This window comes from Hemitrygon akajei, chromosome 10 (genome assembly GCF_048418815.1).
Source record: "Hemitrygon akajei chromosome 10, sHemAka1.3, whole genome shotgun sequence".
Taxonomy (NCBI): domain Eukaryota; kingdom Metazoa; phylum Chordata; class Chondrichthyes; order Myliobatiformes; family Dasyatidae; genus Hemitrygon; species Hemitrygon akajei.
Genome location: NC_133133.1, coordinates 137,794,008 through 137,809,473, shown reverse-complemented (window position 1 = coordinate 137,809,473; position 15,466 = coordinate 137,794,008). Strand labels below are relative to the sequence as shown.

General features: G+C 40.4%; 1 protein-coding gene across 4 annotated transcripts in view; it reads right to left on the bottom strand.

The window, feature by feature from the left end:
* Positions 1–15,466, bottom strand: part of LOC140734715 (metabotropic glutamate receptor 8) — a 402,709-nt gene that overhangs the window by 11,940 nt on the left and 375,303 nt on the right. For all 4 annotated transcript variants that reach the window (XR_012100592.1, XM_073059083.1, XM_073059085.1 and 1 more), the window contains one exon: positions 588–834. Coding sequence is in view for 3 of the 4 variants with exons in the window: in XM_073059083.1 (XP_072915184.1) it covers positions 588–834 (247 nt within the window). In the remaining variant the exon portion in view is untranslated. The remainder of the gene's footprint in view (positions 1–587; positions 835–15,466) is intronic.

The following is a 15,466-nucleotide window of genomic DNA, read 5'->3' as shown; positions in this document are numbered from 1 at the left end:
CTGATGTAATTTTGATCGATGATCATTGATCAGAAGCGTTAACTTCGTTCTCCCTCCATTGGTTCTGCCTGACCTGCTGAGATTTTTCATCATACTTTAAATGGAAGATTTATTAGCTCAGAAGAACAAACAACGTTCCCCTAAAGTGGCCAGAAATGCTTGATTATTCTCAGCTCTCCATGATATCACCTAGAACAAACAGTTGACTACCTAATCATGAATTAATAAAAGCTAATGGAAACTTGTTAGTAACAAAACATTTAATAATGAGTGATTATAATAATCCAATATGTATTTCTTTCAATTTGTTTGTTGCCTTTTTTTCCACAAAGCAGCTTTCACCGCTGTGACATATTGTAAGGCTCACGGATAAGTTTGGTTCAGTCTGTCCACTGTGTGCACTGTAGCAATCTGGGGACATGCAGAAGACAACATGATAGCTTTCATCTTCTGTTATATTTCTGAAAAATAAAAATGGCTTGCAACCAATAACTAAATACAATAAAATCCCAGTGATAGAAAGACATAAGAGCTCTCTATGTGCGTTCATTTAATTCAAGCCAGTGCATAATGAAAATTTCACTTACTGTTTGTTTCTAGGCTTTCACAGAGTTCAGTTTTGACCTCTCCATTTGGTCTGTCACTTGCTTTTTGTGACAGTTTGCTTGACATTGTGGCTGCCGTCACCACTGCCTTGAAGCTACGCTTGCGTTTTTGCACGTTCTGTTCTGGATGGAAGATGATAATGTACACCTTAGGCATGTACAGCATGCCTAGGGATACTGAAGCACTTAAACTCATGGAAATAGTAAGGGTTGTTGTCTGAATGTACATCTGCAAAAGAAAAAGAATAGGAATTTTAATTGAAGGTCAAGACCACTGATTTCTACAGATCAAATTACAAATGTATTGCTTCTATCAAACAGAGTGTAAAATGATTGAACAGCGGAAAGATGTGATGCATGAAGAATTTAATTTGTTCATGCAACAGGGGAAAAATCACATTATTTTTTGGTAAATGTTTAAAAGCTAATTCTGTACCATATCAACGTTAAATAAGCCAAGTTTCAATTTGCACTGATGGCGAACAAACGTTTAATGGATAAGATTCCTATGACCATAATTTTATTTGCAAATGGATTTCATATCTGATCAAATCAAAGCAACAAACACATGAACTGTTTTCCATCATTATAAATAATGACTAGAAGACTACTATTGGTCACTTCTGCTTCATTTCTGTAACTAACTTTTAACCACACTGATCCAAAATTACAGAGTACTCATTTTAATCCAATCTTTTTATCCGGCAACAACATAGCACTCAAAATCCAAAAATGTAGCCCTGCTCTGAGGGAACTACAATCCAGTAGAAGTTTGAAAACAAATTTTATTACAGATGGTAATTGGGCTTCTGTCTATTTCCACTTCTAATTACAGTGTTCAATCAGTAAAAGCAAAGTGTGGATGTTTATTACTTGTTATTGAGTAAATGCCTCATCACTGCATCAAGGAAAGGGATTTCTGATAAATTTTACCAATAGGCAATGTCAGGAGGGCTCTTCAGCAGAGCAAAAGAAGCCACGTTCAGACAAAATAACCTTCTCCACATTCCAGTCCTGAACACATTAATAATCCACTAGGAGAGCCCAGAATATAACTCTTCCACCAACATCCTGCAGTGCAGTCCATTTACATTAAACATGATACATACATAATGTTTCCCTATATCTTACATGGCTTAAGACATATGCTTTTGATGAGTGGAACTTGCCTCAAGCAACTGAGGCCACTCCACAAAATGCACCTTTCTCAGATCAGATCAGCACTGGACATCGTTTGGGATCTAGGATGCTCTGGACTGCTTCTTGACATTGATGCAGGGAAGAGGCAATATAGTGCAGGTATGCCATTTCTGCATGCAACCCCACACAGATTTCTTTGCCACTCCTCAATAACAGAGTGCAGGCTTATCAGAGATATGAACTTTACTTGGGGAATCAAATGCAATCAGTGCAAGAAGAACACAAGCAGCTGTGGCATGAGTTTAGATATTGTATTATCATGTCATCCACTGCAGAGATCCGAGAGTTTTTATGGGGAAAGCCTGAACCAGTCTGTAGATGGGATTGAATTTACCTTGACCTCATTGATAAAGAGCGCAAATTACCAGCTTCTTTTTTTGATGAAACATGGTGGTATATGCAATATCAGCAGCTGCCATACTAGGGTGACTTACCCTTGAAACATCAAGTACGTTAAGAGCATTAAATAAGAATTTTTTGTTCCCCACTGTGCTACTCTCTTGACATGCGGAAAAGCTGAGAATGGTGTCCACAAGGTGAACTGACAAGCTTGAGAAGATGATAATGCACCAGTCTGCTGGCATTCAAAGCTCTCAGTCACCAAAGAGTTGGCTCCAAGATGAAGAGTGAAGACAGCAGGAACCCATCCTAGTGATTCAAACTCTGACAGTGCATCAGCTTTGGGCTTGGTGGTTGAAACAATGACCAAGAGCTCTGACTGCCAGCAGAATGGTGCATCATCATCTGCCCCATCCCGGAAAGGTTGCTTTGTGTACATGACATTCACTCTTCATTTTGGAGACAACTCTTTGCCCAATCCAAACAGCATGATGGATGAGCTGGTGGACGGGGCAGAGGCCATGCCTTTGTTCTCAAAGTGAGGTTGGTTGTGTCTCATGGAAGAGAGCATGAGGCGCATCCAAACTCACTTTGCCTGAACGAGTCTGATCATGTGCTGCATCCCCTATTCCTACAGCAATCTGACCATGACCGGCATCAAGTTGCTCAATAAGGACAGAGAACTGCCCACATGTGGCACTTCTCTTCTCCATGAGCACATCAAAATGTCACCCTTCCTGCTGCTGCTCCTTTGTAGCAGGGACCAGACCTCCAGCTGAAAGATGGGAGGGCACAGAAGCAAGTCGATTTTATGTGCCCTCTGCAACAGCTGTTGACGGGACTGTTGCTAAGCCCTTGCAAAGAAGCACTCTTGCCTCAAAAAGAATGTCTTGGTTTTGTGGCATTCCACAGTCTCTTGCAAGAGCATGTGCTATTCCACTCTCCTTGTTAACTCATTCTTTGGGCCAGGCAGGCCTGACGATGTGCTAACTACCCATACCAGACTTGTCGCAAGAGCGTCCCAATCACCTCACCCCAAATATCGTAGACCACCCCAGCATTCAGATTCCTTGTCCTGATGCCACATTGCAGTCCATTAATGCCTGGTCTTAATCTCTCTGACCAACGCTCATCCCTCATTGTGCCAGTGACTGAGCAGCTGCTGTGGCGTGCCAGTGATCCACCTCTTTTCCTCCTGCATCCCTTTCTGCTCTTCCTGTTCTATCAGCAAACAGGAGTGCCTGTCCTCTTACTCTGCAAGGGCAAAACAGGCAGAGATTGGACTGGCGAGCTGCAGCAGGGGCAGCTTTATGGTGGAGTAGCAGTGCATGAGGTGGTGTGTGTGCTGATGTCCAACTGAATGAAAGGGGATGTAGCAATTACTATTAGCGAGCATGCTTGGGGCATCACACTTGTGATGGAAGTGGTAGGTGGCTGGTGACCTTTCCACCCAACAAGTGCAGGATGGTCACCTCTGTTGGTGTGAGGTACCATACGGGTGAAGGTCCTCCTCCAATGTGGTGGCCTTTGCTGAAGTTGAGGAGAAGAAGGGTAATTTGTGTGCTTTCATATTTTCTTTGGAGGCATGACTTGGGTGTGGGTGGTAGCTGCCAACGGTGGGGTGAGAGGTGAGGGTGCTGCCAGATAGGGTGAGGTGTGGGGGAACTGTGGGACTGACAACTTGAATGTTATTTGAATGAGTTTCATGGCGTCCCTCCTTCTAGCCTGCACCATTTGCCACTCTGGTTGAATTTGAAATTCTCTTTCTTTCCTTCCCTCACTTCCCTCCCCTCCACCCTGCAGCGTTAACGTGCATTCCTCTGATGAGCTTCTATGATTGGTGCACAGCAGAGCAAAGGCAACTCGCTAAACCAGGTGAGTCCTATCAGAAAGTACACAGATCCTGTATTACCCTCTGTTACCAGCTGAAAAGCATGCTGCTGCCAATGTCATGATTCCTTGAGGGGGAACCAAATGGTCATTAGAGCTGTACAAAAGATAAACCCCAGTTTCTAAACAATAGAATTCGCTCCATTGCATTGGTGAAATTTGGACTCATAAACCATTTAGTGATCTGACAATAAATTGCTTGGATACAGAGCTATTGCTTCTAAATATCTTCTTCAGATTATAACTGGAATGAAAAAGCATGCCTCTTAGTGAAAAATAAATATACATCATTCGTAAAGCTATGTTGTAATTTACATTGTCTGCACTGACTAGTTCTAATAAATGTACATGCCTAGAAGTAGATGTAAATGAAGCAATAAGATAGATCCTCCATTGTAAAATCTATGAAGAGTCAGTTAACAACTGTTCCAACGACCAGAATATAACCAAGCTCACATGACTGACAATGCAATTTTAAATATATTAATTCTCCCAGAGTTTAGCTCACTAAACAGTCTAACCTAAATGAGTTGAGCTTAGCTTCCAAAAGATACCCCCACCCACCCCTTGTCAGGAAAGACGTTATCCTACAAGAGCAAGAAAGCTACCACAGCGATTCAATCATTTGGCCTGAATGGGACAATTTAGAATTTACTATGCTGTGAATGGCTGTGTAGTAGTTGTATTATATAGTATACTATGTATATGAGCTGAGATGCATTCATAGTGAGTTGAAGATAAGCAAGGAAGAGTGGAGTGCATTTAATATTTCAGTAATGTTTGAGTAATATTGTAAATATATTGTTTGATTAAGCATTCTTTTTTGTTTACATTGGATTTCAAGTTATATGTAAAAGTATGTAAATGGCATATGTCATTACGTTGCTACATCATGTGCGTGCCCCTCACTTAGGCGACGTCCACAGTAGACCGGGTAAATCCGTAACCAAAGCCTTTTCTCTTCTTTTTGACCCGCCGTCCACACTGAAACGGTGTTTTCCTCCCCGACATTGGAGCTTTCTAGAACGCTCTCCAGTGTGTATAAATCTGAAAACCCCGATTGGCCAGTGTAGTGTGTATGGAGTAACTGAAGCTTTTTAAAAACACTGTCATGACGTGCCGGAACAGATGGTGATGGCAGCGTGGCATTTCATTGCTTTCTTGAACGCAACCTCCAACACCACAACAACAATGGCAGACGGCTTCAGGAGACTGTCCCTGAGCAGAATGTTACTGCAGCTTTGCAGTATGACACAGAATTTCAACCCCCCACACAACCTAACAATTTCAGAACAGATTGCAACGAGACTGAAGCCAGAAGAGTTGGAGATGTACTCACCAAATACTTTGACCCATAACTTACTGAATAAATAAGTATACTCACTTTGCCCTGTTTTCTGTCCTTGCTTGTATGAAGGTGGTTTACCTATTTATGCAAGTACTTCTCTGACAATAGATGTGTAACAGCCTAATGTAACATTGTATGGAAATACGAGATAACACTGATGCAGACATGTTTTATACATTTAACAAGGTGCTTTATTAATGTATTGCTTGTGCAATATTCAATAGATGCAATTGTCACTACTTCCAAAATGTCATTTTTAAGTAGTAGCTTGCTTATGTTTGGCATAGATGTGAAAATATTAAGGCCAAAAAAGGAAAATTGTAAGTTTCACTTTTACTCAGGTAAAATTAAAATCATTTTTGCCCAGTAACTCATTTTATGCACATGTTAAATACAGCAAAATAATACAGAAAGACATGGCAAAAGTAAAGGCAAACAAATCAGGTAACAGCAAATTTCACTTTTGCCCAGTAACAAGCCTTAGTGCATTTAGTTGTAGCTGTCATCCCTTTCATCGGTGAAGAGACCACGGCTGTAGGAAATGTTTCCAATACTGTCTGTGAACTATCTGTCAGTTGCCTCCATACGCTCCAGTATTTGTTTTTTTAGTTTTAAGTCCTCCTGCACAACAGCCAACAGCTGTCTGTCGTTTGGCAATTTCCTTTTAAGTTTTTCTAGTCTGTAACTGGATAAACATGCACCAAGTCTTTTACGGCGCGATTCGACACCAAACAAGTCACTTGTTTTCTGTAGATGTGTCCTGCGCACACCCAGTAGGAGGAGATTTGCCCAAATACCTGTTTTAATGTGGACGGAGGTATTTTCAGAAATGCCGTGGACACCTATCGTTTTTACACGAAACCAGCATTTTCAAAATTATCTGGTCTAGTGTGGACATAGCCTTAAGACTCATTATTTTTGCCTTTGTGCTTTTGTTTTCAATTACTTTCATGTTTTGGAGTTAAAAAACAACAAAATCATCTAAATCCGTATATTCCTCAGGTAAACATCAAGCTAATCACCCATTTAGTGTAAGGATTAAATAAGATATTTTTTAGCAGAAGGAATGCAAAGCATAAGCACAGATTGATGTAATTCCAAATGTTGAAATATTCACACATTTTTAGATAAGGTTTTGCCTGTAGCTATATGATATCACTGCATACAGCAGTGTAAATAAGCATTAACCTGTAGATGTTAGGAGCCGATTCAGCTTCCCACAAATCAAGCAAGAAATACCTCCAGCACTCTAGATTTTCATTTTCTCTCATGTCTTTAACAATTTCCAGCCCAACTTGTTGGAGAAATTTTTTTGTGGCATATTGTAAAACATTCTGGTTTGGGGGAAACTGAATCCATTGGTAGGTGTGATATGAATTGGAAAGAAAATGACAAAGAAGTGTATAAGAAATGAGAACATCTGCAGATGCTGGAAATCCATGCAGCACACACGTAATGCGGGAGGAACTCATCAGGGCAGGCAGCATCTACAGAAAAGAGTATAGTCAACGTTTCAGGCCTACAGCTTTTGGCAGGAAATTTATTAGGCCCTGTTAATGTTGAGAACTCTACAACAGCTTTCCAGCACTAGACACAATTTAAAACAGCAGGAAGGAAACAGCAGGGTTCATTGACACATTTTTCCATTGCTGTTCATTCATGTTATGTTTTCCATTAGCTAAAATTAAAGTGATTGGCATCAAGAAATTTTCTAGGTTTTCAATCAATAGAAGCGTTCTTCAGTACCAACTTTAAGGTTTTAGTAGATTTAGAATAGTTTATTCCAAGCTATCTTTTAAAAAATCTATTCCAAATTACATCTTCTAGTTGAAAGATGAGCACTGATGTGCTTCTAAATTTGCCGATGGCGGAGCTGAGATTTTATCCAAATCAACCTGTAAAACTGAAAATTTGTGGTAACTAGCCTTTATGCTTGGGTGCTAATCTGTAGGGACTGAACAGAAAGAAGTTAAATTGCATAAGGCATCATACAAACAGATAATGCATACAGCTAGTTTATGGCAAAATTAATGCTCATTGTCCAATAAGTTCATAAAACTATACAAGAGAATTTGAATTTATGGTCCTAATTTTTCAGAGAAATGTCAACAGTTTTGTGTGGAGCTCCCTGTATGGCTATTAGGAGACGGAGAGAGCTGGGTGAAATTCCTGATGGGTTCTCATTGGCAATTTCTCAACTGAACTCCTTGTCCTCAGCATAGCAACTAGTTAGGTGGGTAGGGGGCGCTGTGAAGTAAGGGCTGCTTGCAAAGCATGGACTGATGTTGCTTTATTCGAACAGAGCAGAAGGTCTGGAGAGTGGGGAAAGCAGTGAATCCAGTATAAATCAAGGACGGATTGGGACTTGAGCTGCAGTGACTGGGACCATACTGCTACAGTTCCCTCTCAGCTGCTGTATATATTATTTGCTCCAAGTGCAATTTCTAAATTCTTCATTCTGAGCTTTTCCAAAGCCACAATCTGAACAGGTATGAGGACATCATTTCTCCTGTGGATGTTTGTAAACCACACACAGTCGTATCTCAATCGTAGAGCCATCAGACTGATTAATCCACGTTGATACAATTGTATTTTTATGCTATATCGATCGTCCTGTTGTACATACTATTTATTACAAATTACTATAAATTGTACATTGCACATATAGATAGATAGATAGATAGATAGATAGATAGATAGATAGATAGATAGATAGATAGATAGATAGATAGATAGATAGATAGATAGATAGATAGATAGATAGATAGATAGATAGATACTTTATTCATCCCCATGGGGAAATTCAACTTTTTTTTCCAATGTCCCATACACTTGTTGTAGCAAAACTAATTACATACAATACTTAACTCAGTAAACAAATATGATATGCATCTAAATCACCGTCTCAAAAAGCATTAATAGCTTTTAAAAAGTTCTTAAGTCCTGGCGGTAGAATTGTAAAGCCTAATGGCATTGGGGAGTATTGACCTCTTCATCCTGTCTGAGGAGCATTGCATCGATAGTAACCTGTCACTGAAACTGCTTCTCTGTCTCTGGATGGTGCTATGTAGAGGATGTTCAGAGTTATCCATAATTGACCGTAGCCTACTCAACGCCCTTCGCTCAGCTACCGATGTTAAACTCTCCAGTACTTTGCCCACGACAGAGCCAGCCTTCCTTACCAGCTTATTAAGACGTGAGGCGTCCCTCTTCTTAATGCTTCCTCCCCAACACGCCACCACAAAGAAGAGGGCGCTCTCCACAACTGACCTATAGAACATCTTCAGCATCTCATTACAGACATTGAATGACGCCAACCTTCTTAGGAAGTACATTCGACTCTGTGCCTTCCTACACAAGGCATCTGTGTTGGCAGTCCAGTCAAGCTTCTCATCTAACTGTACTCCCAGATACTTGTAGGTCTTAACCTGCTCCACACGTTCTCCATTAATGATCACTGGCTCCATATGGGGCCTAGATCTCCTAAAGTCCACCACCATCTCCTTGGTCTTGGTGATATTGAGATGCAGGTAGTTTGAGTTGCACCATATCACAAAGTCCTGTATCAGTTTCCTATACTCCTCCTCCTGTCCATTCCTGACACACCCCACTATGGCCGTGTCATCAGCGAACTTCTGCACATGGCAGGACTCTGAGTTATATTGGAAGTCTGATGTGAACAGGGTGAACAGGACCGGAGAGAGTACGGTTCCCTGCGGCGCCCCTGTGCTGCTGACCACCGTGTCAGACCTACAGTCTCCCAACCGCACATACTGAGGTCTATCTGTCAAGTAGTCCACTATCCAATCCACCATGTGAGAGTCTACTCCCATCTCCGTTAGTTTGTGCCTTAAGATCTTGGGCTGGATGGTGTTAAAGGCACTAGAGAAGTCAAGGAATGTAATCCTCACAGCACAACTGACCCCCTCTAGGTGAGAGAGTGATTTGTGCAGCAAATACGTGATAGCATCCTCCACTCCCACCTTCTCTTTATATGCAAACTGAAGAGGATCCTGGGCGTGCCTGGTTTGTGGCCTCAGATTCTGTATTATCAGCCACTCCATGGTCTTCATCACGTGCGACGTCAAGGCAACAGGTCTGAAGTCATTCAACTCCTTTGGTTGTGGTTTCTTCGGTACCGGGACAATACAGAGACAGAGAATATGGACAGAGACGTAGCGTAAAGATCTTTACTCCTCATTTTATGTGAAGGATGTAAGTAATAGTCAATTCGATTCAACCAGCATGAAAACGGACCCTCTGGTGTAGTTCATCTGTGCTGACTGTGTTGAGCAATGATCTGGTCCCAGGTGCCCCTGTTTAGCACATGGAGGGAAATGGAGTTGATATTTCAGTTTCAGACTTTTCACTCATCTCTTCCTTCTCAATGGCCTCTCATGCTAATCTTTTGCCAGTTTTTTCAACTGTTCATCCTATCTAGGAAAAATTTGGGAAAGAAAGTGATAATGAAGCGCCTTTCAGGACCTCCGAATGCACATAACATAGAATATAATTCCTCCTGAAGTGTCAAAAAGATGATCCCATAAATGATAATAGGATAAATAATTCCGTTATCTGGTTGGCTGAGGGATAAATGTTTACCAGGCACAACTTTTTCAAATAGAATTTTAAAAGGGATGTGTGAGTGATTTTTATACACAGAGAGTGTTGGGTGCCTGGAGTACTTTGCCTATGGTGTGGTGGAGGAAAATTCAATCGGGACATCTTGGCAAGGCACGTGAACGTGCACGAAGTGGAAAGATATAGACACTGTGTAGACAAAAGAGATTAATTAGTTATTTAATTGCGGGCTGGTGTCATCCATCTTGTAAAGACACTGCCCAGAAGAAGGCAATGGCAAACCACTTCTGTAGAAAATTTGTCAAGAAGAATCATGGTGAGGGGATCATGATGACCCATGTCATACAACATGGCACATAATGATGAGACTGAAATGAATCTGGTATTACGTTGCATTTCAGCCTGGTTTTTACTGCTCTTGGGTGTAGAACTGGCTTTTTAGCTCTCTACTTCCAGCCATAATCTTCCAAATCAGAAGTCTGAGCTCTGACAACTGACTCAGGGTTGTGGCTCCAAAAGCAACTGTAATATCATGATTGCTTGCAGACTATTTTGTAAATACAGCAATTTTCAAAGTTGGGTTGCCAGAAAGCATTAGCAGGATAAATAGCACAGTTGAAATGATGAGTCTTGTGAATTGTTCCAAAGCAAGCATGATTAGAGCAAAGCGGCAAACACAATCTTTCAGAAACAGCTGGATGGTCTTCTGTTCTTCCATAAAATGGACAGTTGCTGGCATGGAACTGTTCCACCTCTGGCTAAAATATGCTGCTAATTGCCACATTGCAATAAAATAGCACAGGGAGTACAAAAAACAAGACAAACATAAATTTGTGCAAATTGCACTGTTATTAACAGTGAAGCACCACATACAATCATTTTTCATAAAAGAGATGAAGCACATAGGTCACTTTAAAATCATTGAAAGCATGGAGATTATGTTATGATATGCTCCATAGATTACCCGAATACTGAATAAAATTGTGCAAATATCACCATTATAATGTAGGTTTTATTACCTTTAACCACTTTTGCTAAAATATAATGTAAAACTCTGCCCTGTGTAATAAAGGGTCAAGGCTCTCCTCATAGTACTTGACTGCCCGCCTTTCTGCATGGAAGAGTCTCCAAGCATCTGTCTGCTACTGTCAATATTTGTGCACTTGACCTGCTTCCAGTCTCACGGCTAAGTGTATCTCATCCCTCTTGATATTCTGACATTTGTCATTGTGACAAATCTCCTCTGTTTGCCCTCTTTCTTCATTTTCATATCGGGTTTGTGCCACGTTTTCTCCAGCCACCCTCTCTTTAAAAAATAAAACTTTTCACAGTTAAATTTAAAGATCAATCAATTGCATTTGTGATTTCTAAATGACAATAAACTGAATCTGAATTTGAATATTGGTTAGACGAATTTCAATCCACTGAATGCTTGACCAGACAGATTACGAGAGTAATATAGTCAAATAACTATAGTAATGCAAACAGAAAATTATCAGAAATACACAACACGTTAAATAGCTCCTGTGGAAAGTGAAAGAGATTTAATGATTCAGATGAAAGATCTTTCATCTTTCTCTCTCTACAGATGCTGCCTGACCTGCTGAGAGTTTCCTTTATTTTCTGGCATTATTTCAGATGTTTAGCATCTTCATATTTTTGGTTTTTAAAACAAGTTATTTTTTCACTAATAATAAATATAGATAATTACAAAAATGAAGTTTGAGGCTGTATTGTTTTCAAATGGTATTCACCTATTAAATTTAATTTTGATTCTAAGGTACCATGACATCATTTTATGAATTTAAGATGCTATCTGTGGTCATAGAGAAGTTCTCCTGGTACTTGGGATGTAAAACTAGATTTTACTTGATGAGAGACTTTGAAGTAGTTAGGCCACCCATGCAGTAAGTTGTCTTGAAAAACAATGAATCAAATGGAGGAACGCCACAGGCTGAATGGGAGGAAAGAAATCGTTGATGTTTCCGATCAAAACTGAGAATGAAGAGGCAAGATAGCCGGCATAAAGCGGAGGAGGAGCATGGCGAGAAAGGAGTTCTTGCAAAAAGCTGTTTTACTGGCTTCATTTGTGAGTCACTGTTGATCTACAGGCACTCATTGTCAACTCAGATACAACTCCCTAGAAATGACTTAACTTTCAGAACACTAAGTATGGGTGGCATGCATTTGAAAACTATTATCAGGTATCACGTAGAACTTAAAAGGACCTGCAAGCAACTTAATGTTCCCATTTCCTCTGACTAAAAACTCTCATCTCTCAATTTTTTCATTTCTTTCCAGTCAACAGAAATCTCATCAGCTTTGGGCATAACCCTGGTGTGGAGACAACTCATAAGCTGAGCTCAGTGGTGACCAGTTACTCATTTAGTGTTACAGTGACTATTATGCTACAGTGCCCTTCATTGTTCAAAGATTACTGAATTATACTCAGTGTCTTCATCTGGTTGACTCCAGTTCAAGTCAGAAAGGTGAAAGGTCAAGGTGTTTACCCCATTATGACACCCAGTGGCTGTAAAGTCTGTTTAGTTAAAATAAAATCAATGTCCAGAGAAAAATATATTTTAATTCTACTTTTGAAACTTTAAATTAAATTTTGTGTGCTTATCCACAAGCATTTTCCATGATGACAAGAGGAACTGTACTTATAAGCAGCTGAATTAATTTACAGTGTCAGTCTGGTCTGTGCTGTTCTTAAAAGATAGACTTCCACAGCTAATCCTATAATCCCTACTGCTGGCACGTTACTTATAATGGTAATTTTGATACATTTTTATTAAGGACTATATCTTCCAGTGGGTTGTATAAATTGTGAATACATTATACTGTGCTGGTACTTATATATAGTTCTTACTCCTAAAAGGCAAGGGTGTAAATTGCCAAAACAAAAGCTGTGACCAACCAAGGAGGAATGAACAGCAAAAGTCAAAAGCATAATAAAACAAAAACTTTAAACTGAAATGTTGAAAGTATTACAAATACTGTAACAATACAGCACTCAGATTTCTCAATATTAATGTACAGAACCACAACGTTGGAAAATGAAACATCATTCCATGATTTATCAAACACAGAAGCGGGAAACATAAGAACTATAAATCATCTCTGGTTAGAAAATTATCAAGGTCTGAAGTTATGGACAAGAGAACAAAGAGCTTTACAATTATCAGTCAAGAACTTAAGAAATAGTAGGAGGCACTGCTTCACCATTGAAGAAGACCATGGTTGGTTTGAATGAACTAAATGCCTGGAATTCCACAGCCGTCTGAATAGGAGAACTCCAATGTCCACATTTGAAGTAATCTGAACTCATTGAAATCTCTGTTAGTCTCCTCCTTATTCTTAAACTACTCCCCTTGGTCCTAGAATCTCAATGAGCAGAAACACCCTTCCTACAGCCAGACTTTCAAGTCTTTGAGAATTTTCTAAGTTTTGATGAGATCACTTTACATCCTCATAAACTCTAAAGAACACATGCCTAGTCCACTCAGACTCTCTCCAATTTGGCATATTGCAACTAGCCTGACAAATCCTCACTACACTCCCTCTGTGGCAAAGACACCCTTTCTCTGTCACGGCACAAGTGTGCCCACAAGTATGCTTAGCCCACTGCTCTATTCACTTTATACTTAGGACTGCGAGGCTAAGCACAGCTCCAATGCCAAATTTGGTTTGCTGGTGACACCACTGCTGTTGGCTGAATTGGGGGTGTTGATAAATCAGCATAGAGGAGGGAGATTGAAAATCCAACTGAGTTGTGCCCTAACAAGACCAAGGAGATGATTACTGACTTCAGGAGGAGGAAACAGGAAGTCCATGTGCCAGTCCTCATTGGAGGATCAGAGGTGAAAAGGGTCATCAATTTTCAATTCGTCAGTGTGATCATTTCGGAGGATCTGTCCTGGGTCTAGCATGTAAGTATCATCAAGAAGAAAGCATGGCAGTGCCTCTACTTTCTTAGATGTTTGTGAAGAATCAGAATCAGGTTTATTATCACTGGCATGTGTCATGGAATTAGTTAACTTAGCAGCAGCAGTTCAATGCAATACATAATCTAGAAGAAATTAATAATAATAATAAATCAATCAATAGGGATATATTTGTCACAATTTTGTGGGCTGAAGGGCCTGTATTGTGCCGTAGGCTTTCTATGTTTTATGTATTTTTACAGTATAGGTATATTGAATAGATTAAAAATCATGCAAAAACAGAAATAATATATATTAAAAAAGTGAGGTGGTGTTCACAGGTTCAATGTCCATTTAGGAATCGGATGGCAGAGGGGAAGAAGCTGTTCCTGAATCGCTGAGTGTGTGCCTTCGGGCTTCTGTATCTCCTTCCTGACGGTAACAGTGAGAAAAGGGCATGCCCTGGGTGCTGGAGGTCCTTAATAATAGAAGCTGCCTTTCTGAGACACCCCTCCTTGAAGATGTCCTGGGTACTTTGTAGGCTAGGACCCAAGATGGAGCTGACTAAATTTACATCACTCTGCAGCTTCTTTCAGTCCTGTGCAGTAGCACCCCCTACCAGGCAGTGCTGCAGCCTGTCAGAATGCTCTCCACGGTACAGCTATAGAAGTTTTTGAGTGTATTGGCTGACATACCAAGTTTCTTCAAACTCCTAGTGAAGTATAGTTGCTGTCTTGCCTTCTTTATAACTGCATCGATATGTTGGGACCAGGTTAGATCCTCTGAGATCTTGACACCCAGGAACTTGAAACTGCTCATTCTCTCCATTCCTGATCCCTCTATGAGGATTGGTATGTGTTCCTTCATCTTACCCTTTCTGAAATCCACAATCAGCTCTTTCATCTTACTGACATTGAGTGCCAGGTTGCTGCTGCATTCCACTAGTTGGTAAATCTCGCTCCTGTATGCCCTCTCATCACCACCTGAGATTCTACCAGAAATGGTTGTATCATTAGCAAATTTATAGATGTTATTTGAGCTATGCCTAGCCACACAGTCATGTGCGTATAGAGAGTAGAGCAGTGGGCTAAGCACACACCCCTGAGGTGCACCAGTTTTGATCGTCAGCAAGGAGGAAATATTATCAATAATCAGCACAGATTGTGGTCTTCCAGTTAAGAAGTCAAGGATCCAGTTGCAGAGAGAGGTACAGAGGCCCAGGTTCTGTAACTTCTCAATCAGGATTGTGGGAATGATGGTATTAAATGCTGAGCTATAGTCGATGAACAGCATCCTGACACAGGTGTTTATGGGTCTGACATAGATTCGGCACGACATCTAAAACTTTGACAAATTTCTGTAGACGTGCAGTGGAGACTATATTGACTGGTTGCATCATAGTCTAGTATAGAAACACCAATGCCCTTGAACAGAAAAGCTACAAACGTAGTGGATTTGGCCTAGCTGTCCCCACAATTGAGTAGATCTACAGGGAGCACTGTCACAGGAAGCAGCATCCATCATCAAAGATCCCCATGCTGTCTTCTTGCCATCAGGAAGAAGGTACTAGAGCCTCA